This window comes from Astatotilapia calliptera, chromosome 18 (genome assembly GCF_964374335.1).
Source record: "Astatotilapia calliptera chromosome 18, fAstCal68.1, whole genome shotgun sequence".
NCBI classification, from domain to species: Eukaryota; Metazoa; Chordata; class Actinopteri; order Cichliformes; family Cichlidae; genus Astatotilapia; species Astatotilapia calliptera.
In genome coordinates, this window is record NC_137439.1 from 5012565 (window position 1) to 5038336 (window position 25772).

At 39.8% G+C, this 25772-nt stretch overlaps 2 protein-coding genes across 4 annotated transcripts; one reads left to right on the forward strand and one right to left on the reverse strand.

Annotated features, from left to right (window-relative positions):
* Window positions 1-659: 659 nt before the first annotated feature.
* LOC113010215 (uncharacterized) lies at window positions 660-12306 on the reverse strand. Its single transcript, XM_026149189.2, has 4 exons — window positions 11209-12306; window positions 10844-11012; window positions 8239-8503; window positions 660-3275 (listed from the first exon to the last, which is right to left on the reverse strand). Exons 3-4 carry the CDS (start codon window positions 8486-8488, stop codon window positions 1342-1344), a joined length of 2184 nt encoding a protein of 727 aa, XP_026004974.2. The 5' UTR covers window positions 8489-8503; window positions 10844-11012; window positions 11209-12306; the 3' UTR covers window positions 660-1341.
* A 65-nt stretch (window positions 12307-12371) lies between these two features.
* LOC113010283 (uncharacterized) lies at window positions 12372-24621 on the forward strand. 3 transcript variants are annotated; one of them, XM_026149294.2, is made up of 4 exons: window positions 12372-12637; window positions 13601-13690; window positions 15027-15264; window positions 20774-24621. In XM_026149294.2, the coding sequence occupies exons 3-4, from the start codon at window positions 15042-15044 to the stop codon at window positions 21778-21780; spliced, it is 1230 nt and encodes a 409-aa protein (XP_026005079.2). In that variant the 5' UTR covers window positions 12372-12637; window positions 13601-13690; window positions 15027-15041; the 3' UTR covers window positions 21781-24621. The 3 variants fall into 3 exon arrangements, with proteins under 3 accessions (XP_026005079.2, XP_026005080.2, XP_080148801.1); XM_026149295.2 differs by lacking the exon at window positions 13601-13690 and adding an exon at window positions 20304-20373 and having other exon boundaries at window positions 12375-12637; window positions 20774-20910; XM_080292675.1 differs by lacking the exon at window positions 13601-13690 and having other exon boundaries at window positions 12376-12637.
* The last annotated feature ends 1151 nt before the right edge of the window (window positions 24622-25772 follow it).

Consider the following 25772-nt stretch of genomic DNA (forward strand, 5'->3'; position numbering starts at 1 on the left):
TAGACAGAGACATGAGAAAGCCAAGCAGGAAAGATAAAGGAAGGGAGAAAGTGCGACCGCCTTCATCAAGAGCCAGAGAAGTTACTTGTCATGTGTTGTTTGTCATGTGTTTCTATGGTGTAATAACAGCCATGTGCTTTTTTGTGCTGAGGTGATTTTTTCTGCTCTCAAACTGTTCTCCCATTAGGAGCTCAGTCTGGGTGGAGTTTTTTCTCCTCTCACCTCATGTTTGTTTAATTTTGTTGTTCTTTCCTATCAGCCTACCTCTCTAACCGGCTTCCCTAATGTGATGTATGTCTAAAGCATGTTTGGTCAGAAGGTTCCTTGTAAGTGCGAATGCGCCAACTAGCATGCTGCCTGCTGTAAACCATAATTTCCTTCGGGATTAATAAAGTATATCTGATTCTGTTAGTGGGGATAGGTTGATTGATTAATCTAAATTGCCCATAGGTGTGAATCTGTGAGTGAATGTGAGTGCGAATGGTTGCTGTGTCTCTATGTGTTAGCCCTGTGACAGACTGGCAATCTGTCCAGGGTGTACCCCGCCTCTCACCCTATAACAGCTGGGATAGGCTCCAGCGCCCCCCGCAACCCTGGAAAGGAAAGGCGGAAGGAAATGGATGGATGATTCTGATTCTGAAGAAATAAATAACCACAAAAACCTTTAAATATCTCTTTATTTACCATTTAAGAACACATAACCCATACTCATTTACAACAGAACTAAACAATAAATAACAATATAGGCATAACATTTCCCCTGAAGTTCAGCATGGCAAAACAAAGTGATTTCAAGTCCACCATGACATAATTATTGGTTTTTAATAATAAAATAATAATTATTACAATTGTAATATTGTAAACAACAGACATTTACAATTGATGTCACATGTACAACACTAGAACAACTGGAAAATATGAGTTCAGATAAATACAGGGATTTAAATAACTCAGAGATTCATCAATATATCATGGAAATGAGGTAATAATTTAAATAAACAATTCTCAAAGCTCTTGGATAACAGTTTAGCTCACAAGTTGAATAGATTAGTATATGCTGTAATATTGCATGCTGTAACTCATGTTTGATTCCTACCTGATTCCCTTTGCTGCGCCTATTTTTCTATTCACTTGTCATGCTCTCCCTATTGTCTTCACTATGCTATCTGATAAACATGAAAGTGCCCCAAAGAATTCTGTCTTTAAGTGTTCTTGACAGAAACTATACCATAGATAAGAATGGGGTCTTTTCCCTCAGGTCTTGCAGTGATTTCACTTCTCACCTGTGTGAGAAACAAACGCGTGACAGTAGCTCTCCCACATTTTGTAAGAGTGAAACTTTCAACCAGTATGAATTCTCATGTGTCTTTTCAACTGTGTCGTGTAACGAAATCTTTTCTCACAGCCGTTACAAGAATATGGTTTCTCCCCTGTATGAATTCTCATATGAGTTTTCAAATTCACCATTTGACTGAATCCTTTCCCACAGGTGCCACAATAATGTGGCTTCTCACCTGTATGGAATCTAGTGTGAGATTTTAATGCTGATAAGTTACTAAATCCTTTCCCACACGTGGTGCAAGAATGTGGTTTCTCTCCTGTGTGACTTTGCATGTGACGTTCCAATGTTGATTTCTGACTAAATCTTTTGCCACAGGCACTGCACGAATAGGGCTTCTCACCTGTGTGAGTTCTCATGTGAGTTCTCAAGTTCATCATATGTCTGAATCTTTTACCACATGTGCTACAAGAATGTGGCTTCTCACCTGTGTGAATTTGCATATGACGTTCCAATGTTGATTTCTGACTAAATCTTTTGCCGCAGGTACTACAAGAATAGGGCTTCTCACCTGTGTGAGTTCTCATGTGAGTTTTCAAGTTCATCATATGACTGAATCTTTTCCCACAAGTATCACAAGAATGTGGCTTCTCACCTGTGTGGAATCTAGTGTGAGATTTTAATGCTGAGAAGTCACTAAAATCTTTCCCACAAGTGCTACAGGAATAGGGCTTCTCACCTGTGTGAGTTCTCATGTGAGTTTTCAAGTTCATTCTATAACTGAATTGTTTTCCACAGGTGTTACAAGAATATGGTTTCTCCCCTGTGTGAATTCTCATATGAGTTTTCAAATTTACCATGTGACTGAATCCTTTCCCACAGGTGCCACAAGAATGTGGCTTCTCACCTGTGTGAAATCTAGTGTGAGATTTTAATGCTGATAAGTTACAAAATCTTTTCCCACAAATGGTACAAGAATGTGGCTTCTCACCTGTGTGAATTCGCATGTGACGTTCCAATGTTGATTTATGACTGAATCTTTTGCCACAGGTACTACAAGAATAGGGTTTCTCACCTGTGTGAGTTCTCATGTGAGTTTTCAAGTTCATCATATGTCTGAATCCTTTCCCACAAGTATCACAAGAATGCGGCTTCTCACCTGTGTGGAATCTCATGTGAGTTTTGAATGCTGAGAAGTTACTAAAATCTTTCCCACAAGTGCTACAGGAATAGGGCTTCTCACCTGTGTGAGTTCTCATGTGAGTTTTCAAGTTTATCATGTGACTGAATTGCTTTCCACAAGCGCCACAGGAATAGGGCTTCTCACCTGTGTGACATCTAATGTGAGTTTTCAAGTTTATCGTTTGCCGGAATCTTTTTCCACAGATGCTACAAAAATATGGCCTTTCACCTGTGTGAATTTTCATGTGTCTCTTCAAACTTGACAACTCACTAAATCTTTTATCACAGGTGGTACAAGAATAAGGTTTCTCACCTGTGTGCACTTTCAAATGTCTAGTGAGGCTGTATTTATCGCGAAAGGTTTTACCACAAGTGTTGCATTTTACACAATTTTTATTTTTAATAGATTTACACTGACTCTCTGATACTGGAGAGATGTGTATTATATTACTGTGACTATCGTTTCCGTTATGTCTCATTTTCTTCAGCTCCCAATTTCTAGCCGATCCCAGGTCCACATGGTGACCTTCTTTCCAATCACGCATGTTTGGTTCATAAGAGTTAAAAGAAAGAAGCTGGTTCCTGTTTGGTTCTAGTTTATTGAGGTCACTATGCTCATAAAAAGGAATCACCATAAACGTATCAGTTTCCTGCTTCAGTAGAAACTGTTCTGCCTCCTGACTGTTGCGCTGTTCCTCTTTAATCTGTGGAGGATCTGGGTGCTCCTGGTCCAGGCTGAAGTTATTCTCCTGGTTACAGATCTGTTGGTCTGTCAGAAACTCCTCCTTGTTACGCTCAACTTGGTGAATCAGATCTGATGGGACAAATGGGAAAAATGTGTTTATGAAAGAAAAGTGTAATTCCAAAATTTGAACAATTAATTTTTGCACTGATATAAATGACTGGAGTTCTGACACTCTTATTAGAAAAGCTCAATATTTGTTAAATAGCAGAGTTTTTAAACATCCAGAGTTTTTCATTTAACATTTTACAGAATTTTCAGTTATTTTTAAGTACATATGTTTAAATACAAACATCAATTAAATTACAAAACAGAAACTGAATTAACACACCTAATGTAAAATAAAATGAAAAATCTAAAATTGTCAGTAACCATAAATTTTTATTTTTACCTTCCTAACTTTAACATAATTTTAATATACCGTCTTTTGTTCGAGTTTAACAGTATAAATACGATCCTAAAATTTAATGCAAGCAGTGTATAACATCACTTAGAATTAGAATTGTTTTATAATGTAAAACATATTATTACTGTGTGTTGTGTATTTTCTAGCAGTTCTTTCATGGGTGGGTGGGGGGCAATGTTCCCTCTAATTTTTCATGTGTCTGAGCAAACACACAAACTCCCTGAGTGGTCCCTTGGACCACTGTGAGCGACATTAGATGTGTGCACTGTGGTCACGCCAACATCGAATCCATCCAAGTTTCATGGTTTATTAAATTACAGCATTTACATTTATGTTAGACTACTTTTAATTAACTGCTTTAGCTCACTTACAATGAAAATTAAAAAAATCTTGTTCATGACCTGTGTAGTATGCAGTGTAGGGACTAACACGTTATTAAGTAACGTGTTACAGTAACTACGTTATTATTGTGGTAACGAGCACGGTAACTAGTTATTATGCCAAAATCAGGAACGTGTTAATCGTTACTGGGATTTAGATAGGATCGTTATTCGTTACTTCTTGCGGTGGCTATCGCAGAGCTTCCACTGATTCAGTAACATTAGCAAGTGGTGGAGGCCAGCAGGTGGATGAGGGAAGGGGGAGGCAGGAGGAGCAAAGACCCGAGGCGGCCGCCGGTCCAAGTGTCAGGTGAACTGAACTTCAGGTAAGAAGTTATGACCTGAAGTCTATCTGGGTCAGATATAAACCAAGTTAAGGTACAGTTTATTTTTGTTATGCGGACTTTTTCGTACTGGGTACTAGCTAGCATGATGGAGTTTCTATACAGCTGGATGGTGCTATGTTACTGATGTTGAACTTTATTTTGTTCATAGGGTTAGTTATTAGAGTTGCCAACCATCCCCTAAAAACACGGAGTCGTCTCCGATAAAATATTACGCGTTTCGTATTGAGGTGAAAAGGAACGCAGCTTGTCCAGTACTTCAGCTACAATGAAAAAGACACAAAGCTGGAGTTTTTCTGTGTCTTTGCTGCACAGCTGCCTCTTCTTCTCTCATTCTCTCTCCCTCTCCTGTTTCTACTTCAATCATTAAACTGATCAATGATCAGCTTATCGGCTTTTCTCTCTTGGTTGTTTATCGCCCACTTTGCGCCAGAAAGAGGAAACAAGCGGATGTCGCGTTAAACAACAGCAGCACGTTTAAGCTTGATCAGCTGTTGTTAGAATTTATTTAATATTAATTTCTAGTATCAGCTGATGTTTGCTGGAGCCACAGCCGTAAAAGCTGCTGGTCATGATGTCGGTTTGGTTATCTGGTGAGCAGTTTTGGTCAAGTTACTTGAAAAAAGTAATCAGTAACTAATTACTGATTACTCCCCCAAAAAGTAATCCCATTACTTTACTGATTACTTATTTTCAAAAGTAATTAATTACTTAGTTACTTTTTAAAAACACGATTTACAACCTGAATAGGTGATAAAGCGATAGATCTTTCAGCCCAATTCTACTTTTTCTGCATAATCCATCATACAAAATGTAATCAAATGGAAAAGTCTCTTTTTTTAAACTTGTTTTATCAGTTTTAATCTTTTAACTTTATGCATCAAGCAAAAATTTAATTATATGCGACATTCTCTGACTTGAATAAATTAGTTTAACATTTAAACCTATTTTCTGCACATTCCAGAACATAAAATAAAATATTTTTTGTGTTTACACTCACTCTTTCAAATAGATGCAAGTAAAACACAGCAGTAAATAAATAAAGTCAAAGACTCAGCGGTCCTGTTGCTCTATTTTTACCTGTAAAGCAGGACTGGGGGTAGGCGGAGGTTTACCCTGGTGCAGGTGTGCTGCGGTCAGTTGAAGAGTCCGCGAGTTTCTCTGTGAGTTTCCCATTACGTCATAGCGCACTCGGTGCTTGCTTGGAAGTTTAGGGGGTTTTTTCGCTGTAAAAATAAGTTTTCTTCCCACGCACGATGGACGCTAATGTTTTTGTCACTTTTTACGGAATCAAACTCAAAATAAGGTCAGTACTTCCACGCTTTAAACGCTGCACGCTCATACTCTCTCCCACAATCGATATGTGATCCATTGTTGATCTGCACACAGCTGTTGTCACCAACGGCGCACTTGCTTACGTCACTGTCATGAGACATTCTCGCAAAAAATCATGGTTTTAGTAACGCAGTAACGCAGCGTTCCTACGGGAAAGTAACGGTAATCTAATTACCGATTTTGCAATAGTAATCCCTTACTTTACTCGTTACTTGAAAAAGGTAATCAGATTACTGCCCATCTCTGCTGGTGAGAGGGAAACATGAAGATGAAACCAGGAGATGTCCTTACTGAATCATCAGAGCTGAACAGGTGATGGAGAAACAGGTTTACCTTTTAGGTGACATGAATGAGTTGAAGGGAAGTTATGAACTGTTTCTGAGAGACAAATAACACCAGGATCATTTTTTTACGTAGCTGACAGCTGGTAACTGTGCAGGGGCGAGTCTAGCAAAGTTTTGCCAGGGGGGCCAAGTAGGGCATTAACAGGGAGAGGGGGGCACAAAATAGTACTTTTCTTTCTTATTCTCATTTAAAATATCTAGCTTTTAAAAAAATAATTATCTGAATCTTGCAACAAACGATTGATAGATTGATGCATATATACCATCAAGACAGTGTACATCACTGTCACAACTAGGGATGGGTATCGTTTAGGTTTTATCCGATACCGGTGCCAAATCGGTACTTTTGAAACGGTGCCGGTTCTCAAACGGTGCTCAAACCGGTGCTTAAAGAATGGAGAACACAAAATTGGTCCAAAAACCTCTCATGTTCAGCTGGTTTTTGTAAAAAGATAACAATGTTAGCCTTTTCTGCAGTTATGGGGCATATATGGTATCACTCTTGGCTGGAAGCAGTGCTTAAACAATGGAAAAAACAAACTTTATCCAAAAACCTCTCATGTTTAGCCGTTTCCCTCTTTTTCTTTGGTCATTTTAGCCTTTTTGGCCAGGGTGAAGGGAGTATCTGCCATCAAACAAGAAGACAGCCGCATGTAGCTATGATGATGTTTGCTAGTTCACCTTACATGCATTAATGTAATAACGTGGTTAGCCTACTCAACGTAAATTACACACGAACAACATTAAGCTACTCACGCAGAGAAGAACGGCTGCTGCTGCATCATCATCCTCATTATTTCTGCTACACTGGCAGGGCTAGGGGCCAGGACTCTCCTCTTCGTGTTTTTGGGGATGTTGCTAACCCCAGGTCTGATAACAGGCACCACACCCGCAGTAGATGCGCTCGGTGTGAGGTCTCGCAGCAAGCTATCAAATACGGCGCATTTCTCGGCTTTTAAAAAAAACGCTATGCATCGCCAGGTGTTTCATCGGATTTGAGGTGTTACCTCCTTTGACAGTATCACAGTATCAGCTTAAAGCACTTGTTGCAGGCTGCTGAGTTTGCATATTTTGCTGTGAAGTACAGCCAGACTTTTGCCTTGGGCATTTTTAATCTGTAGCTCTGCATAAAAGAACGTAGGTACCTGGACCCGCCTACTATCCTCGGAAACGTAAAATGATTGGCTAGAAGTGTATCACAGCTCAGGAAAAAAAAGCACCGAAATAAAGCATCGAAATGTGCGCTGCTTTTCGGTCTGGTTACTACCGTTTATGATGGCACCGGACACCGGTACCCATCCCTAGTCACAACAGTGTTTGTTTTCATTCAACGGCTTTATGATTTTTCCTATAATGGTGGGCCAGTCTCTAGTCAAAATGCCCGGGACGATTTTTTGTCCCAGTCCAGCTCTGTATGCAGCTCATCTGCAGTCTGGTGTTACCTACATCTTCCTATTTGGAAGGCAGAATTTCCGAGTTCTGAGTACAATCGAAAGCACCACGACTGCAGTTTTCGTGTTGGATGTAAAAAGCGCACGTGACGTTGTGACGTAGGCTAGAATCATGGCGGCGGTCAACGACGGTCCAGGCGTGGGATTTCTCTCATGGAAATATGCACATTATCTTTTCCTTTCTATTGGTAGGTGGCACAATGCACTTGTAATGCACAAGTAAGCAAGCTAGAAGACTGGCAATCTTGCTGGGTATCCAGTTACGGAAGCAACACACTAACAAGAGAATTCTGAGTAAAACCAAAGTTACTTTCCCTAGTAACTAGTTACTTTGAAAGTAACTGAGTTACTTTTGATAGCAGTAACTAGTAATGTAACTAAGTTACTAATTTAAAGTAACTTACCCAACACTGGTAGTATGTTAACACTATTGGAAGTAAAAATAACTGAACTCCAATTTTGAAAACAAAAATTTCTTCTTCTTTTTTTATTTATAAAGCTCTGACTTGTATTATGAGTATGAGTCTGTGGTCTGGGAGAGAGTCCTGTAACTGTAAATGTTGGGCAATTAATTATAGTTACTTCTTCAAAAAAGTAACTGAGTTATGCAAACAACAAAGTTTTTGCAGCTGTTTACCTAAAAATGCAGCCAAGACGGTTTTTTAAATAAACATTTAAAACTATTTACAGAACAATCAGGTGTTCCGTGTGTGTGTGTGTGTGTGTGTGTGTGTGTGTGTGTGTGTGTGTGTATAGAGAGAGTGTTTTTACATACCTGTGCTCTCTGGGTTTATTTCCGGTTTCCAGATGGTATCCAGCAGTTTGCGCCGCTCTTCCCCAGTCCAGACAATGATGCCTTCGGCCTCCTGCTTCACTACAAGTTGTTCTCCCTCATGATTAATGCAGAGTTCATCCTGTTCCTCTTTAATCTGTGGAGGCTCTGGGTCCTCCTGGTCCAGACTGGAATTCCTCCCCTGGCTGAAGTCCTGCCAATCATCCAGACCTTCCTCTTCCTCACACTTCATATTGTCTTAGGAAGTCTTGAGGAACAGTGGGACACAAGAAAATTGTTACTAATGTGATAGCAGGAAAATACACTTGTGAGCAAATAGAATCTAGCAGCGCTGTACACTGTGAGCATGTTGCTCACATTTGTTAGTAAAACTGAAAGTGTTTCAGGAACACCGTGTGAGTGCTAAATGGTAAATGGACTGATACTTAAATAACGCTTTTCTACTCTCCTGGAGCACTCAAAGGGCTGACTGCAGGTTTACCAACCTTATAACCAGTACATCTGCACAATGACTGAAACCAGTGAATGAACGGCGAGCAGTGAGGTCAGTTCCTTGATTTAATATGCAGATTGTAATGACCATTGATCAATAACCACTGATCAAAGACTCCTTGAAGAGGTAATTTACATGAAAAGGAAAAGACAATCTCTGAATCGAGGAGGGGGCCTATGGGTAAATCTTTCACCATCTTACAGTGCTGTGAGTGCAGCCATTATTGGTACTCATGGCCATTGATCAATGGTCTTTGATCAAATTTGCATATTAATGAAAAAAGAAATTGACCTCACAGCCCATGTTTCTAAGTAGGTCAATCTAAATCCCAATTTTTTAATAAATCTTATGGCAAAGTTACTTCAGTGGGCATTCTGTGTACATGCCCAGGGACCCACAGACAGCTGGGGGGCCCATAAAAGAGGCAAATGAAAAAAACAAAACAAAACCCAGCATACACATATGCATAAACACACACACACACACACATATACATATATGTGGCCACAAATCAATAGACATTGATCACAGACCTCCTTGACTCCCCAAGGAGGAGTACCTGTGAAAAGGGAAAGACAATCTCTCAATTGAGGAGGGGGCCTAATGGTCCATCTTTCACCATCTTACAATGCTGTGAGTGCAGCTCTCTGTAAATTGTATGTGAATGGATCAATGACCATTGATCAATGGTCTTTGAGCAGTGGTCATGACAACTTGCATATTAATGATCGTCTTGATCATTAAACTGACCTCACAGCCCATTGTTCTTTCTGTGGGCTCGTTTCAAGTCCTTGTGCAAATGTACTGTTTATAAGGTTGGGGAAACCTGCAGTCAGCTGAGACTGAAGAAGTCACTTGATGAGTGATGAAACATTTCTACCACTGAGAACACTACGTCCAGATGACCACAATCTTTTGGGGATTTTAATACCTGGATGATTTAGTATGCATCAAGACAGTAAAAAGATGCTAAATTGTTATTAACATTTGCAACTGGGAAGATATGTGCTATTTAGCCAACTTCTGGTCTTACGGCGACCCCTAGTGGACATTGTAAAATATTGCTGTGTCTGAGTTGATGATGTGTTCTGATTGTTGCTTAGTTATCTTTGACCCTGCTAATTATAGTATTACCTGTTTCTGTTTCCAGACAACCATGCTTATAGTCACCTATACTGCATCTGCCACAATTATAAGTGCATATCTGGCTGTATCACAGTTGGATTTATCATGGCAAGCCCTGCTGTAACCAGTTCTTCTGTGAAGCTTCATTAAAGACGGTGAACTAAACTCCTGGACTGCTGAAGTCTTTCTGACCGAAGACTTAGGCCAGACTTGTATACCCAGCACTTCCAGTATATATATATTCTACACTGTCACAACCACCACATGGCCTGCTGCACCTCACAGAAACAATAATAAAACATAGTAATATAAATGTATAAACATCTTCTATCCTTATTAAAAAATAATAACAACAATTATTGAAAAACATTTTTATGTTTTTATCATTTTTTCTTCTTATACCAGATGCCTTATAGCTTTATAACTACATTAGCTGTATTCATATGAAACTGTATTCATTTCTACACACTGTTACTTTGCAGGACAGTGCTCTTCTTTTACAGCTATTCTGTGTGAGGGTGGGTTTAAAAAAACGATTTTAATATGAATAATGAGTTATCGATTCATTAAATCCTGATTTAATTTGATCAGTTTTTAAATGTAAAAGTATTTTTTGCCAGAAAAGCCGGAATCTCGACTTAAAGCTCACAAAACAATTTCAACCGTCAGTCGGCTAAAACAGCAAACGATTAAAGGGCAGGTAACCGCAAAAAGACGTAAACACAAAACACAAAACCCGACGGCACGGACACGCCGTCCGGTGAAAACCTGCCAGGTTTGTCACTCTCGGACCAAAATACACAGAACCGGCTTCTGTCTCCTGGATGTTAATACTAAAGGTTTGCTGTTTAAAGATAGAGAAGAAGTCCTTGTTAGTCTGTTAGCCAAAACTGAGCTCTGATCAGTCCTATATGGTGCTATATGTTATTCCTGTGTTCGTTCACTGAGACCATCACCAGTTTTACATACCTGTAATGTGAGATCTCAGATTTCCAGCAGTCTGTGCTGACTGATCTCCTCATACCGGACGATCCTGTCCTAACCTCTGAGATTTCTTGAGCAGCAGCAGTCACCTCCTCTCAGACGCAACGGGACAGAGCAGCGTCGGTTCCTTCTTCTTCTTTTTATTGTTTAATGGCTGTTGGCAAACAGCACAATGGCGCATTACCGCCACCAACTGGTGTGGAGTGTAGACCGGTTATTTAAAAAAAAATGAAATCCTCACAAAACCAACGAGTCTGCCTTAAGAATCAAAATAGGGTCTGATAACTTTCACTTCTCGAGTTCGTACGAAACAAATCAATCAAGTCAAGTTTCACTTTTATATCACCAACCTGATCAATTTTTCTTTCACCATCATATGTCTGACATTGCATTACGCATCATTTCCGTTCTTCCTCTTCTCCTTTTAAATTTTCGTCAGATCGGCTGCATTAAAAGCATATTGTTGCCCTCCTCAGGACATCCGTGGAGGTATTCATGAATTTTGGCACAGCTGTGAACAAACTAAGCTGAAGTGCTTTAACCTCCTCTGCATCCTTGTTGATAGAAGTGCAAGGTACAACTGTATCGAAGCGTCATTAATGGGTCAGTGATTTAGTCTGGAGCTGTATCATCTAATATTTCCTTCAGCTTCAGCACAGAGTGTTAACAGAACAAGACTTTTGATGAGAACAAAGAGCAGGGACAGAAACAGCATAGTTTAACACAAACAGTAAAAATCTAATAAAATGGTGACAGAGACATTTTTTGGTTCTTGCTTGTCTGCAGCACCTCCAGCATGTTTAAAATGATCTGGTTGTTTTTGCACGCATTTTGGTTAGCATGAAGTTTATGTGGAGCTCAGTGTGTTTGATTTTATATAAACCGATACTTCAGTGTGAACTCCTTTCTTTACAGCTGTCAATAAAACAGCAATACTTTTACTGCTGTGATGAAAATGAAACATCTGTGTGAGGCAGGTAAGGCAAAGCATCAGGACTACATTAAGAAAAGCATTATTTTTTAATAATAATAATAATGGATTGGATTTATATAGCGCTTTTCAAGGCACCCAAAGCGCTTTACAATGCCACTATTCATTCACTCTCACATTCACACACTGGTGGAAGCAGCTACAGTTGTAGCCACAGCTGCCCTGGGGCAGACTGACAGAAGCGAGGCTGCCATATCGCGCCATCGGCCCCTCTGGCCAACACCAGTAGACAAGTAGGGTAAAGTGTCTTGCCCAAGGACACAATGACCAGGACAGAAAGCCCAGGGATCGAACCGGCGACCTTCCGGTTACAGATGCGATTCCCAACCCCCTGAGCCCCGTAATATTATTACTGTCAAACCACTGCCTTGTCCCACTAATAATTATTTAATCTCTAAATTTCCATGTTGTTATCAAAATGATCAATTACAATAAAACAAAAAAAGCTATTATCTATCTATCGTACATTACTCCTTCGTAGGGCTGCCAGACTTTATGTAAGGACTTTACTTTCGTCTGACTGACCTGAGAAGCGCAGCAATACGCTTTTAGGCTTTCTAGTCCACCGGAAGTACAATAGAAGAGAAATGACGGAAATGACGCAATGGTTACTGTTTAACATGTCTAGTGTTCGGGTTTCAGAGTGATTGTTGTTGAAGAAATCTGCTAACAAGTTAAAAAAAAAAAAGAAAAAGAAAAAACGATCGTCCGGCATGAGAAGGAGACCAGCCGTCAGCTCAGACTGCTGGACATCAGCTGGAAACCCGACATAAAGCCACACATTACAGGTGTGTAACACTGAGACGGTCTCGGTGAGCTAACACGGGAGTGTGAACCGTGCTGGAGCTCATGTAGCGGCTCAGTTTGTAGGCTAACAGGCTAAAATCAAGCGCTTCTCTTTATTTTAAATGTAAATATTTGACGTTAAATACCCACTGAGACACTGAGGGAAGCGACTTTGTTCTGCATAAAAGGGGTTGGCAGTGCTGGCGTGTTTTCCTTTCTTTAAAAAAAAATCTTTAATATCCTTTTTTATGTGTTGGTTGGCTGTAGTCAGCAGGATCTACGTATCTCTTTGGAAAATATCATTTTGAATCTCCCTTATTGTGTCTACTCTGTGTGCAGTTGTTAAAAGTCACGTTTTGTAAACCTTTTTTTCTGCTTTAAATGACTTTGATAATATCTAGGACAGATGTGCTTGGCAGATTTTAGGTCCTTGGGTCGCTTACAACAGTTTGAATGTCACTGTGTTTGTACAACCTGCAGATTACTTTGAGAAATATTGTGGAAAACACCCCCGATCAGGTCCTAACACCCTAGCAGACGACCCTCACCTTTTTTAAATACATGTTTTTCTCTCCGCCTCTCGCCTCCAAACATCAAACTTATTTGAGCCTAAACAGTAACACATAAAAGGGAATCCTGTTTGTGTATTAATTACCAGAGGATGTCACATAAAAAGGGATAAAAGAGGCAAAACGGTGTGCCATAGTAAGGGGTTAACATGAGGTGGTGTTTTTATTTTATTTTATTTTGTTATATTTTTGGAACAACTGCAAATGTCTGTAAGTTGCAGTACTTTTAACATTTAGATAACGCTACAGAAGAGGAACGAACACAAGGGAGTGATGTTATTTAAGTCACAGGTCATTTCAAGTTCAAAGGTTGAACAAACATCAGCAAACACACAAACTGTGTGCAGTTGTTCACAGTGTGTTGCTAGCTAAAGCTCCAGCTGCTATATTTCACAGGGAGAAAAAAGAAAGAGAGCTGATGTCACACAGAGATGGAGAAAGATAAGAAAGAGGACAGGAGAGGAAGAAGAGAGGTTAGATTCAAAGGTAGGAGAATAATTCATAATTCACTGAATTCAACCTTTTTACCATCTAGAAAATAGACAGCATCAACAGTGTACTGTCAGTGTAGAGGATGGAAATCAGCCAGAAAAACTCATGAAACATCTGATGCAGGTGTGTGAATCCACAGTAAACCTCAGCAGTAGCAGCAGGTCATCTGATCACAGCCTGCACATTAAGATAATCTGCTCTCAATATAAATTATTGTGAGTTGTCATTCTTTTCCTCACACTGAGCCACTACAACTGATTTCAAGGTTCCCCCACCTGCTGAATCCACTTTAACCTCTCACTGTGCTCATTTTGCTGTTTAGTGGCAAAGTCGCCCTCTACAATGTCGGCAACAGCAAACAGAGATATTTTTTTTCCTTCTTTTTCACTCTTGATGTCCTACTTAACTGATTCAAGCTGAGTACATTTATTAGAATTGAATTCAGACAAACAAAGTTTGTATTCTACTAATTTTATTTTACCATTACATTAGTTTAGCATGAAGTTCAGTTAGCTTTGCATAGAAATAGGAAATAGAAATGTTCTTCAATGAATTAGTTTTTGCTTTCTTGTTTTGAGTGCATTTCAGAGCCTGTACTTTTTCACTTTTACTTGAGTAAAGAAGTTGAATCAGTACTTCAACTTTTATTGGAGTATATCGGTACTTCTGCATAAGTAAAGAAAGCCTGTATTTGTGCCAACTCTGGGTGTAAGAAAATTAATTTTTAAATGATCAGGTAAAATAATTGAAATTGAAATGTTTCTCAAAATATTTCCAAGTTTTGCTGAGATAGAGCACCCTTAAACTAAAGGTATCCAGCAGTAATCTCGCTGCAGCTAATCTCATGGCAGCAGCAGAGCCTCCCTTGGTTTTCTGTGCTTGACAGTATGTCTGATTGAAATGAGTGAAAGACACTGGACAAAGGAAAGTAGCTCTTAATGTGAATCTTGGAGTAGATCTCCCATCATAGGCAGAGAAGTTCTCATGGGCAAAATTAAATGCAACTGATTGTTTATCTGCAGCGTGTTTTTATCATGGATTTAGGAAAAGCTGTTTCCTCTTTAGACATGTGTGATTCTGCAGGGTACAACTTTTAATCAAATAGCTGCTTCACACTTTAAGCCACTACCTGAATGTTTTGTATTCTGAACTTTGCAAATAAGAACACCAGAACTCGAGACTGTCTTACACGGTACTCCCGACACATTTGTCAAATTTGTGCACATTAAAGTGAGAGACATGCTCGCAGTGTACAGTCCTTCTGGATTATATCTGTGTGTTCCTGTCATCACATTAGTAACATTTTTCTTACATCCCTTTGTTTCTAAAGTCCTCCCACATCAACATGAATTGTGAGGAAGAGGAGGGTGTGCATGATCAGCAGGTCTGTAACCAGGAGAGGAATTCCAGTCTGAACCAAAATGACCCAGAGCCTCCACAGATTAAAGAGGAACAGGAGGAAGTCTGCACCGGTCAGGAGGCCGAAGGCATCATCGTCTGGACCGGGAAAGAGCGGCTCAGACTGCTGGATACCATTTGGAAACCTGAAATAAAGCTACACAGAATAGGTATGTTAAACTGTAAATAAAAGTCCATAAAAATTATAGAACTCTTTTAGGATTTTAAACTTAGCTAAAAGGTACTAAAATTTTTAGGGATAGTATAAAGGACGCAAGGAGAGAGTGGAGAGGGAATAATATGAAAGAAATAGTCTAAGGAGGTTGGAAAGAAAAGTGCCTGGACTTCTTTAAGTTGCTTGAAGATGTTTCACCTCTCATCCGAGAAGATGAGCCAAGGTGTGAAAACGGGTGTGGGTCACAATAAGCCAGGGTTTCAGGTGAGCTCATTGTGACCCACACCCGTTTCACACCTTGGCTCATGTCATTAGGTAGAGGATCATCAGGGGGTCCTTTTGTCCCTCTTTGGGGGGAAACTCCCACTGGGATAAAATCTGGGACTCTCCACCATTTGACCTTAGAACTGAAGAAGCTTCTCGGATGAGAGGTGAAACGTCTTCAAGCAACTTAAAGACGTCCAGACGCTTTTCTTTCCAAGCTCCTTAGACTACGATGACCTGGATGACTGAGAACCTTCACAGACATGAAAGAAATAGAAACTTGGAGAAATTATTGCGACAAAAGATCTTTTGTCCCATGGGTTGACCATTGTCCTGATACCTTCATTACTCAGCCATTTTACTACACATGCACTCAGGGCACGCTTTGGACATAAAATGCTAAGAGTTCCCTAAATGTTTATAAACAATCCCCCATAAACTTTAATGAACTCGTAAAGATGAGTGGGCCAAAATTTCTCCACAATGATGTGAGAGACTGATTAAGTCACACGGAAAGTGATGACTTCAAGTTATTACTGCTGGATGTGGTTCTACAAGCTACTGAATCACTAAGAGTGTACTTGGTTTTTCACAGGATCGTAATTCTTCTACTACAAACTAATGCTGTTGTAATAAATGCAGTATGACATTCAGCTTTGTCTTGCTGATATATGCAAGGTCTTCCTTAAAACTACGTCATCTGGATATACCTTTCAGCATTGTTGGTGCTTTTCCAGATGTGTAAGCTGCCAGGTCAGTGGATACAAATGCACCTCTGTACCAACAAAGATGCAGGTTTTTGAACTGAGTGCTGATTAAAAAAACCAGATGGTGTCTCTCATTTTTAGACCAGAGAATGTGGTAAAGTATTTTCAAAAAAAAAAAAACTTCACATGTAGTTTCAGTACAGTTTTTGATCTAATTCCATTTTAAACAAGCTTTGGTTCAGAGAAGACGACAGCGTTTCTGGTTTCTTTTTTGCATGATAAAGGTTCAACCTAAGATAAGATGAGGTGAGATAACCTTTATTAGTCTCACACGTGGGAAATCTTTCGGTCACGGCAGAAAGTACAAGTTTAAGAGTGGTAAATGTTAATAAAACACAATAGGATAGGGTAAGCTAGAATAGAATACTATACAACAAGAATAAAATACTATATACAATAGAATAAAGTACTATACAAATAAGATAAAATACTGTACAAAGAGCTCTGTTGTTGTAGGAAAAAAATTGCACTTTGTAATATTGCACATCAGGGAGACGGTTACAATTGTGTATCCGATGTGTGTGTGTCTGTCTGCACGTGTGCAGTCATCTGCAGAGACCATGTTGTAGAGTCTGACAGCAGTTGGAAGGAAAGACCTGAGGAATCTCTCCATCCCACATCGTGGGGGCCACAGCCTGCCACTGAAGGAGCTGCTCAGTGTTGTTAGAGTCTCCTGCATGGAGTGAGAGATGTTGTCCACCAGGGATAACAACTTAGCCAACCTTTAGGGCATCCTAAAACAGAGCTGGCCCTCCAGATCAGCCTGTTCAGTCTGTTTCTGTCCCCAGCAGACCACACAGTAAAAGATGGCTGAGCCCACCACAGACTCATAGAAGGTCTTCAGGAGTGGGCCCTTCACTCCACAAGACCTGCAGGTACAGCCTGCTCTGCCCTCTTCTGTAGAGGGCATCTGAATTGTGAGTCCAGTCCAGTTTATTGTTCAGATGAACACCAAGGTACATGTAGCTATCCATAGCCTTATTGTCCATACCTTGGATGTTTAGTGGTTGCAGTGGAGGATGTTTGTGCTTGCGGAAGTCTACCACCAGCTCCTTGGTTTTACTAGTGTTGATCTGGAGGTAGTTCTGCTGGCACCAGTCCACAAAGTCTCTGTACTCCTTGTCGTCCCCATCAGTGATGAGGCCGACTATTGCAGAGTCATCAGAGAACTTCTGCAGGAAGCACTGGGTGGAGTTGTGGGAGAAGTCTGCAGTGTAGATGGTGAAGAGCAACGGAGCCAGAACCGTTCCCTGTGGGGCCCCTGTACTGCAGATGACTGCCACACAGCCCTGAGTTCTCAAATACTGTGGTCGGTCGGTGAGGTAGTCCATTATCCATGTTGTGAGGTGATGGTCCACTCCCGAGTTCTCCAGCTTGTCCTTCAGGACCGTGGGAAGAATGTTGTTGAAGGCACTGGAGAAATCAAAGAACATTATTCTCACAGTGCTCCCAGCGGTCTCCAGGTGAGAGAGTGAACGATGTAGGTGGTGAATGGCAGCTTCATCTGCTCCAATGCCAGGCTGGTAGGCAAACTGAAGTGGCTGTGAAGGTTCTCAGTCATCCAGGTCATCGTAGTCAAAGGAGCTTGCAAAGAAAAGCGTCTGGACTTTTTTAAGTTACTTGAAGACGTTTCACCTCTCATCCGAGAAGCTTCTTCAGTTCTAGGGTCAAATGGTGGAGAGTCCCAGATATAAACCTAGTGGGAGTTTCCCCCCACAGAGGGACAAAAGGACCCCCTGATGATCCTCTAATCGCCTGAGCCAAGGTGTGAAACTGGGTGTGGGTCCCAATCAGCCAGAGTTTCGGGTGAGTTCATTGTGAAACCTGGCCCCACCTTATCATGCGAATTCCTGAGATCAGATGGCCCAGGATGTGAGTGGGCGTTAAGGCGTCTGGGGAGGGATCTCAAAACTGGATTATAGATGGCAGACAGTTGGTGTCGTAAACCCCCGCCTCTGTTCAAAGATGGTCGCTCACAGTGGACATAGATGGCTTCTTTCACTCCTCTTTCAAACCATCTGTCCTCTCTGTCCAAAATGTGAACATTGGCATCCTCGAAAGAGTGTCCTTTATCCTTAAGATGCAGATGGACTGCTGAGTCTCAGCAGTTTGACAAACTGAAGTGGGTTTAATGATGAACTCACCAGGCACGGAAGCTGAGCCAGGACCAGCCGCTCCAGGGTCTTCATCAGGTGGGCCTGTAGCTGTTGAGGTCCTTGGGACGTGGAGTCTTTTGCACTAGTGCAACACAAGAGGTTTTCCAGAGGTGTGGGACTCTCCCCAGCCTCAGGCTCAGGTTGAAGATGTGCTCCATCACCCCACAGAGTTTATCTGTGCAGGACCTGACGACCCTTGAGCTGATGTCGTCTGGACCCGCTGCCTTCTTGGTTCTGGTCTTCCTCAGTTCCCTCCTAACCTGGATGGTCGAGAGAGACAGGCTAGAGCCTTGTGTCGGTTGTGTGCTGGATGCTGTGTTTGGGGTGGGGAGTTGTGAGCAGGGTGAGTAGAAGAGGTATGATGTGTCAGAGGTGGAACAGCAGCAGTGAGGGTGGGTGAGTCTGCAGCCGATGTTGAAGACTGCCTCATGGATAAATCAAAACTGTTAAAGAAGTGATTCAGTTCACTTGCCCACCTTGCATCCCCCACAGGCAGAAAGTTCTGATCCTTGTGATCTGAGATGGTTATAAGGCCTCTCCAGACTTCGCTAACATTGTTCTGCAGAAGCTGGTCTTCCATCTTCTTCCAGTAGCTGGCCTTTACATTCCTGATCAGGCCTTTCAGCTCTCTCTGCACCCTTTTCAGCTCCTCCTTGTCTCTGGCTTTGAAGACCCTCCTCTTCTGCTTGAGGATGGCTTTAATTTCTGGGGTAATCCAGGGTTTGTTGTTGGAGAAACGCTGCACAGTCCTGGTGGGTACGGTATTATCCACACTGAAGTTATTGTAGCCAGTAAAACAGGTCACAAGGCTGTCTATGTCCTCCCCATGGTCATCTCAACTTTATGCCTCTTTTGCATTGGCATACAGTAGGTCCAATGTTTTATTGTCTCTCGTGTGGCACGTCACATACTGGGTGAAGGTCGGCAGTGTCAGTGCTTCTCTCCAGGTCTTCTCAAATAGATGAGGCAAAATTATGCAATTGTCGTTGTCAAATTGACTTCAGTGTGAATGCACACTGCAGTCGACTGCACTCAAATCGACTGGTTTTCCATTACAACCCAGTAGTACCTTGTTTGCGTGCTTGTTGTCATAAAAACCTGTGTACGCATCCTGCGACATAATTAATATGCGACATACAACAAATGTGGATGTCGAAGCAAATATATCCCTGCTGCTCAGTCTGTAGCTTTTCGTCACACTTGGGAGAGCATGGCGTTGTTTTTTGTAGTAATTTCTTTTGTTGCCGAGTTTCAGAAATGGTGGTTTTGACTTTCGTGAGCGAGATGCTCTCATGACTCATCGAGTGATGCTACTGACCAGCCAATGTGACATGCAGCGCGACAACGTCACATTTTAGTATCTGGTTGGATCACTTGGAACCCTGGGCGAGCAGGTACTAAAACAGTACCTGGTACCAGGCACTGTGACCTAATGGAAAATCCTGGAAACTGTGCGAACCGTGCCGAGTTGATCTGAGTAGGTACTAGTGGACAAGGGGCTTTAGATTTAAACCAAATAGGGCCAAACCCTTGAGCCAAAAAAAGTAGATGAGCTAAAAACACTGATGGGGGTGAAAAAAACAAGACCTAAACACTAAAGTTAAAATGTTTCATATGAGGGATCTCTTTCTTACACTGAATAACCTGAGAAAGAGAGAGTGGCTTATTTTTCAAAGATGGTTACCACAGTAGGTAAAAAGCGTTTTTAGGTCACTGTTTGTGGAGTCAAATAGTGTTCAGTCCTTATTCTAGTTTAGTTTATATCTGCTGCCACTTGTCCATGAAATCCATAATTAAACACAGGTGTCTTAAGAGATTGATTGCCAGTTTTGTCTTCTTTATTGCAGGAAAACACAAAAATCTAGATTCCCTGCAAGTCCAATCTTGCCTTGCAAAAACTAGAAATTTATTGGAAAGGTAAGTCCAGTGCTTCTCAGTAATATAACTGAACACCGTACCAAACCATCATTTCCCTAAATTATTGCTACTCATTGTATACATGCTGAAGTTATGCAGCAGTGTCCCATCTACGATGAATTCAAAACACAACACCAAAACTACTCCCAAACGCACACCTTAGCGAACACATCACTCTAGTCCTCAAAGAATCGCACTAGCTTCCAATTCAGCAAAGTGTGGATCTGAAGGAAAATTAAAATTACCTGCAGCTGAGCTCACTGTCAGTTTTTTTTTTTTCTGCAGCAGCAACCATCAGCATTAATAACCAGTGGGAAGCAGTTAATTGAACAATTTCTATTTTCTATTTTCTCCTGTGTTTTATACACTAAACTTTTTTATGTTTAATGTCTTTATACAGACCTCCACCAGCAGGATATCGGTAAGGAGGAAGAAGTTGTCACAGATCAGCAGGTCTGTAACCAAGAGAGGAACTCCAATCTGGACCAGGAGGATCCAGAACCTCTGCAGATTAAAGAAGAACAGGAGGAAATCTGCATCAGTCATGAGGAAGAACCGCTTGTATTGAAGGAGGAGACTGAGACCTTTATGGCTGCTTCTACTTACGAGGAGTGTAAATCAGAACCAAACAGTGACCAGTTCCTTTTTCACAACTCTCCTGACCCAGAGAGCCTAGAACAAGAAGAAAGCGAGCATGTGGACTTAGCATCAAGTAAAAAATTATTAAAATGTGACACTTGTGGAAAATTTTTTCAGTATCAGTCCAAACTTAATAGACATCTGAGAGCTCACACAGGTGAGAAGCCATATTTTTGTGTCACATGTGGGAAGAGATTTAGTCAGATGATACACTTAAGAAAGCACATGAGAATTCACACAGGTGAGAAGCCTCATCCTTGTAGCATCTGTGGAAATAAGTTTAATGACATGTCAGCATTCAAATCGCACATGAGAATTCATACCGGTGAAAGACCATATTCTTGTAGCACCTGTGGGAAAAGTTTTAGCCAAATGATACACTTGAAAATTCACATGAGAGTTCACACAGGCGAAAAGCCGTATTCTTGTGATATGTGTGATAAAAGATTCACTAATTTGATAAACTTGAAAACGCACATAAGAATTCACACGGGAGAGAAACCACATTCTTGTAACATCTGTGGGAAAACCTTTCGTCAGAATTCGACGTTGCAAACTCATCTAAGAATCCACACAGGTGCGAAACCATATTCTTGTAGCACCTGTGGAAAAAGATTTAGTCATATTAAAAACCTGACAACTCACTCAAGAATTCACACAGGTGAGAAGCCATATACTTGTAGCACCTGTGGGAAAAATTTCAGTCAGTTGACTCATTTAAAAAGTCACATGAGAATTCATACTACCCTACAAAATGTGGCAGAGTAGGAGTGTGTGACTGTTAGAATGCATAGTGAGGAAAATCACAGCTACACCTGAGGGGAAAAAAGATGACCTTATATTCTGGTCAGTATGGAATAGCTTTTAATAATAGTCATTCAAGTTGGCTGTGTTTTTGTTCTGATGTAATTGGAAGCCCAGTTTTATAAAGGGTCTCAAATAAGCCAGTTTTTAGAACATTTCCTACTGAACTATCTTCAATATGTATTAACATTTCACGGTAGAAATTTTAAACCTGTATAACTAGTCCTGTGAAATTTTAGCTTCATATATTAAACAAAAACAAAACAAAAAGTTATATGTTTTAAGTTACTTTCAAAACTTAAATGGTTTCTAACTAAGTCGTAAAGTGATAATATTCTATTTTCATTCAGCTTTCAAGCATTTGAGCAAATACGATAAATGTTTTAACAAAAACAAAAATATCCGTAAAGAGTTTAATCTGAATAGAACAAGTTTCTAGATGGTTGTGTAATTACAACTCAGAAAATAATTTCATTAGATATTTGCATGTTTCTCCTAGGACCTGCCGTCCACATATGTGGACATCACATTTTGGGTTATTTAGACCAAAATACTAAATTTTGCTCAACAATGGCCTGATATCCACTAATGAGGACATTATACTGCTACTGTTCTATCGAAATTTTAAACAAATATCCTCATATGTGGCTCTCATTTTTCTTAGAAACAAAAATCAGGTAAAAAAAAAAATCTGGTAATTCTTTGTTTTTACATTCATCAGGTCCCAATATGCCCCGATATCAAAGATAAATTAAAAATGCATGCCGTGGAAGAGTTTGGGTCTTAGGAGGTTAATCAAATCATTAAATCTGATTTTTATCAAAACAGAAAGTTTCTGTTGAGCCTTCTCCAATTTACATAACAATGTTATGTTTCAAAGTGTGGGCATATTTTCCCTCTTTTCATATTTTAACTAGAATTATCAGAATTGTCCAAAAGCAGTATTTTTTTCCTCTTCTGCCTGTCAGCTTAGACATTGTCATATTATAATATACTATGTTACATATAATCTAATAACTGAAATAACACAAATAAAATGATGAAATAAGCCAATAAAAGAAACATAAACAAGAGGAGCCTATCCGGTTGTTCAGTGATGACGCGACGAATCCTACTTCCGGGTCTAAAGTAGTCTGCGTTTAATATGGCTTTTGTGTTGTTAACATGTTTAATGTTATGTATTTTCTTCTATTTAATCTCAAAAAGCTCCTAAAACAGTCAGTGATCACTGTTGACCTCCCTCGGCTTTTATTACCGCTAATCATTTATTTAAGCTCAGTTTTTAAAACCCTAGGATGTAACTACAGCCCAGCCCATGCAACAGTATATGAATGACTAACCTCGTATTGTGGATGGATTATCTCAGTTGTTCTCCTGGCTGAAGTTTGGTCCTTTTACAGCATCCTGCCATGCGATTACATTTGTTTCTGACCACCGAGAACACTCACGTTAACTTTTATCGAGTGGAAAAAAAGTTAGCTTGTTTATATTATGCTAACATAGCTGTGTCGCTAGCGGTCACGTAGCACATCATTATATACCAGCTAGCCCAACTTCAGTAACCCTACAAGCGTCACTGCTGTTTAGTTTTCTGTCTTCATTTATGTTGGAAGTGATAGCAGAGCTGTACGTTTTAATTTGTTTCCAAAACCCCGCAGTCAGGACATGCTATATTGTATTTAGATAGAAGCTAGCGAGCTAACTCCCTGCTAACTTCTAACTCCGTTAAATGTCATAAATTCCGTTTTCATGGATGCCTGGATGTTAAACTCAATTGTTACACCTGGTAGAGCAGAACGCTGATCATTTTATTAAAGATGAAAGACTTTAGACAGTTTTTCAACTCTCAGTAATGCCACAGTGATCGTTTGATATATGGACCTGCAGCGGAGTTTAGACCCAGACACGGCTAGTGACGTCAGACTGAACAACCGGATAGAGACTTCATGGAATGTATCTTGGAAAAGCTACATATGTTTGGCACAAAAGTGATTTTTACACCATAATTCGTATTTTAAAAGCTGCTAGACTGGACAGGATTTAATTTCTTAAAAAGCATCAAATTAAATTTCTATAAAAACAAAAAGTTTCTGTTGAACCTTTTCTAATTTGAATAAAAATGTTCAGAGTTGTGTAAGCAGTAGGACTCAAAATGGTAGGTAGGTAGAGTAGGGGGGGGAAAGGGCTGAAAGTGGGTCATTGGACCATTTAAAAAAACAAAAAAAAAACTATTCAATATATGAAACTAAAATTTCACGGCAATCAGTATAAATGTTTAAAATTTCTACTGTAAAATTTTTATGCAAATCTGAGATGGGCTAGCAGAAGTCTTTGTTGATTTGACACAGACTTACCCAGAAGTCAACAAGTAACATTTATTTTTTAGTTTATGAATAGCAGGTTTACTCTTCAGCTTCAGAAGCTTTTATAAGTGCTTTGAAGTCTGCCATGGAGACAAAGTTCCAGCTTGAATATGCTCTGAAGGTTATTTCATCACCGAGATGGAAAAAAAGAAAATATTATTCTACTAATTTCATCCTAGTTTTAAATATGTTTTAGTTTGATATTTTTATTAGCCACTAAACAGGTTACACTACATAAGATTAAAAACTGACAAAGATCAAGAAACACATAACATATTTTTTTTATGAACATTAGTTATTTTGTGGTGATATTTATTTTAATGAAGACTAAACTTGATTTTTATCCTGTCCTGTATATTTAATCTCTCGCACTGTTTCTTTGTGATGTGGGTCATTTATTGTAAGATGTCAACACAATCTAATTAAAACTTGTGTCGAATAATATGGTTTAATGTGTGATCTTTAAAAAAAAAAAAAATTGAACCAGCCCTGTGTGCCATATTTAATGTCAAAGTAAAGTTGTTGAACGAAGATCAACTTGACCAACTGAAAAACTGATCACTGTCACAAGATGGCAGTAATTTAAAGTTTGCAAATAGGCAAGACGCTTTATGACAGAATGCTGTTTGAGATGCAAGAAGAGAGATTGTGGCCACTCAGATTTTAGATCATATGTGTTCATAGATTTCACTGGGCACGTACTGCCTGATTTGCTTGCCCTGACAGAAAGTCACTATCAAGTTTTTTCTCTCCTGTTGGCTCTTTTTCGTCACTAATAGGGGATGTTCTTTATTGTAATCTCAGGCACTGTGTGTGTGTGTGTGTGTGTGTGTGTGTGCGCACAGAAACCCTCCCCTCCTGCAGTTCAAACCCTTTCAAGACTCAAACAAATAGAAGAAAACGGGAAACTGGGAGAAAAATTGTTTCAGTGACCAAGAGTAATACTATCATCAAAATATGGAAAGAAAATCTAAGCTTTACTAGCATATTTATTAACGCTTTCACGCGTAGTGGTCACTACAGTGGATAGCTATTCAAAGGCTCTTTTCTTGGATTTGTGTCAGTGTTAATGGTATACTTAAACTTAAAAATGAAGTTCAAAAATCTTTTTTTCATGCCTAAAGATGAGTGAAAATCCAGATTGAGGTTGTCATAATTCATGCATGAAAGGTTAATCATAATCATGGTAAAATGTTCATTGATCATGATTTTGATTTGAAGACATACTCCCAAGCCATACTCTGAAAGATCAATGAAGCCTACATTTGCACAACTCATCAAGCACAAATTATCAATTACAACACAACGGGGGAAAAAAACAATATATTAAACAAACCCAAGTGTAAAAGAAAACATAACTTGCAGCTCATGTTAACTCAGACAAGTTCCAGGTGTTACAGTTTATTCATAAAGAAAGAAGGTTAAAGTTCACTGACCAGAAAAAAACAACTCTTTGTGTGGATTAATGGGAAAACCCCAAAGTGGATATTTTCCTGTTTGGTTAACCTAAAGCCACTTTAAACCTTGTTGATTAACGGAAAAACATGGGACTAAGGCCAACATTTTGACAAAAAGAAACAAAGTTTACAAAAT

Bases quoted from the DNA above. Each gene is read 5' to 3' on its own strand.
- LOC113010215 (XM_026149189.2), bottom strand. From the start codon at position 8,488: ATGAAGTGTGAGGAAGAGGAAGGTCTGGATGATTGGCAGGACTTCAGC. The intron at 3,276-8,238 runs GTATGTAAAAAC...TTGTCCCATCAG, and splicing joins AATAAACCCAGAGAGCACAG to ATCTGATTCACCAAGTTGAG.
- LOC113010283 (XM_026149294.2), top strand. From the start codon at position 15,042: ATGAATTGTGAGGAAGAGGAGGGTGTGCATGATCAGCAGGTCTGTAAC. The intron at 15,265-20,773 runs GTATGTTAAACT...GTCTTTATACAG, and splicing joins AATAAAGCTACACAGAATAG to ACCTCCACCAGCAGGATATC.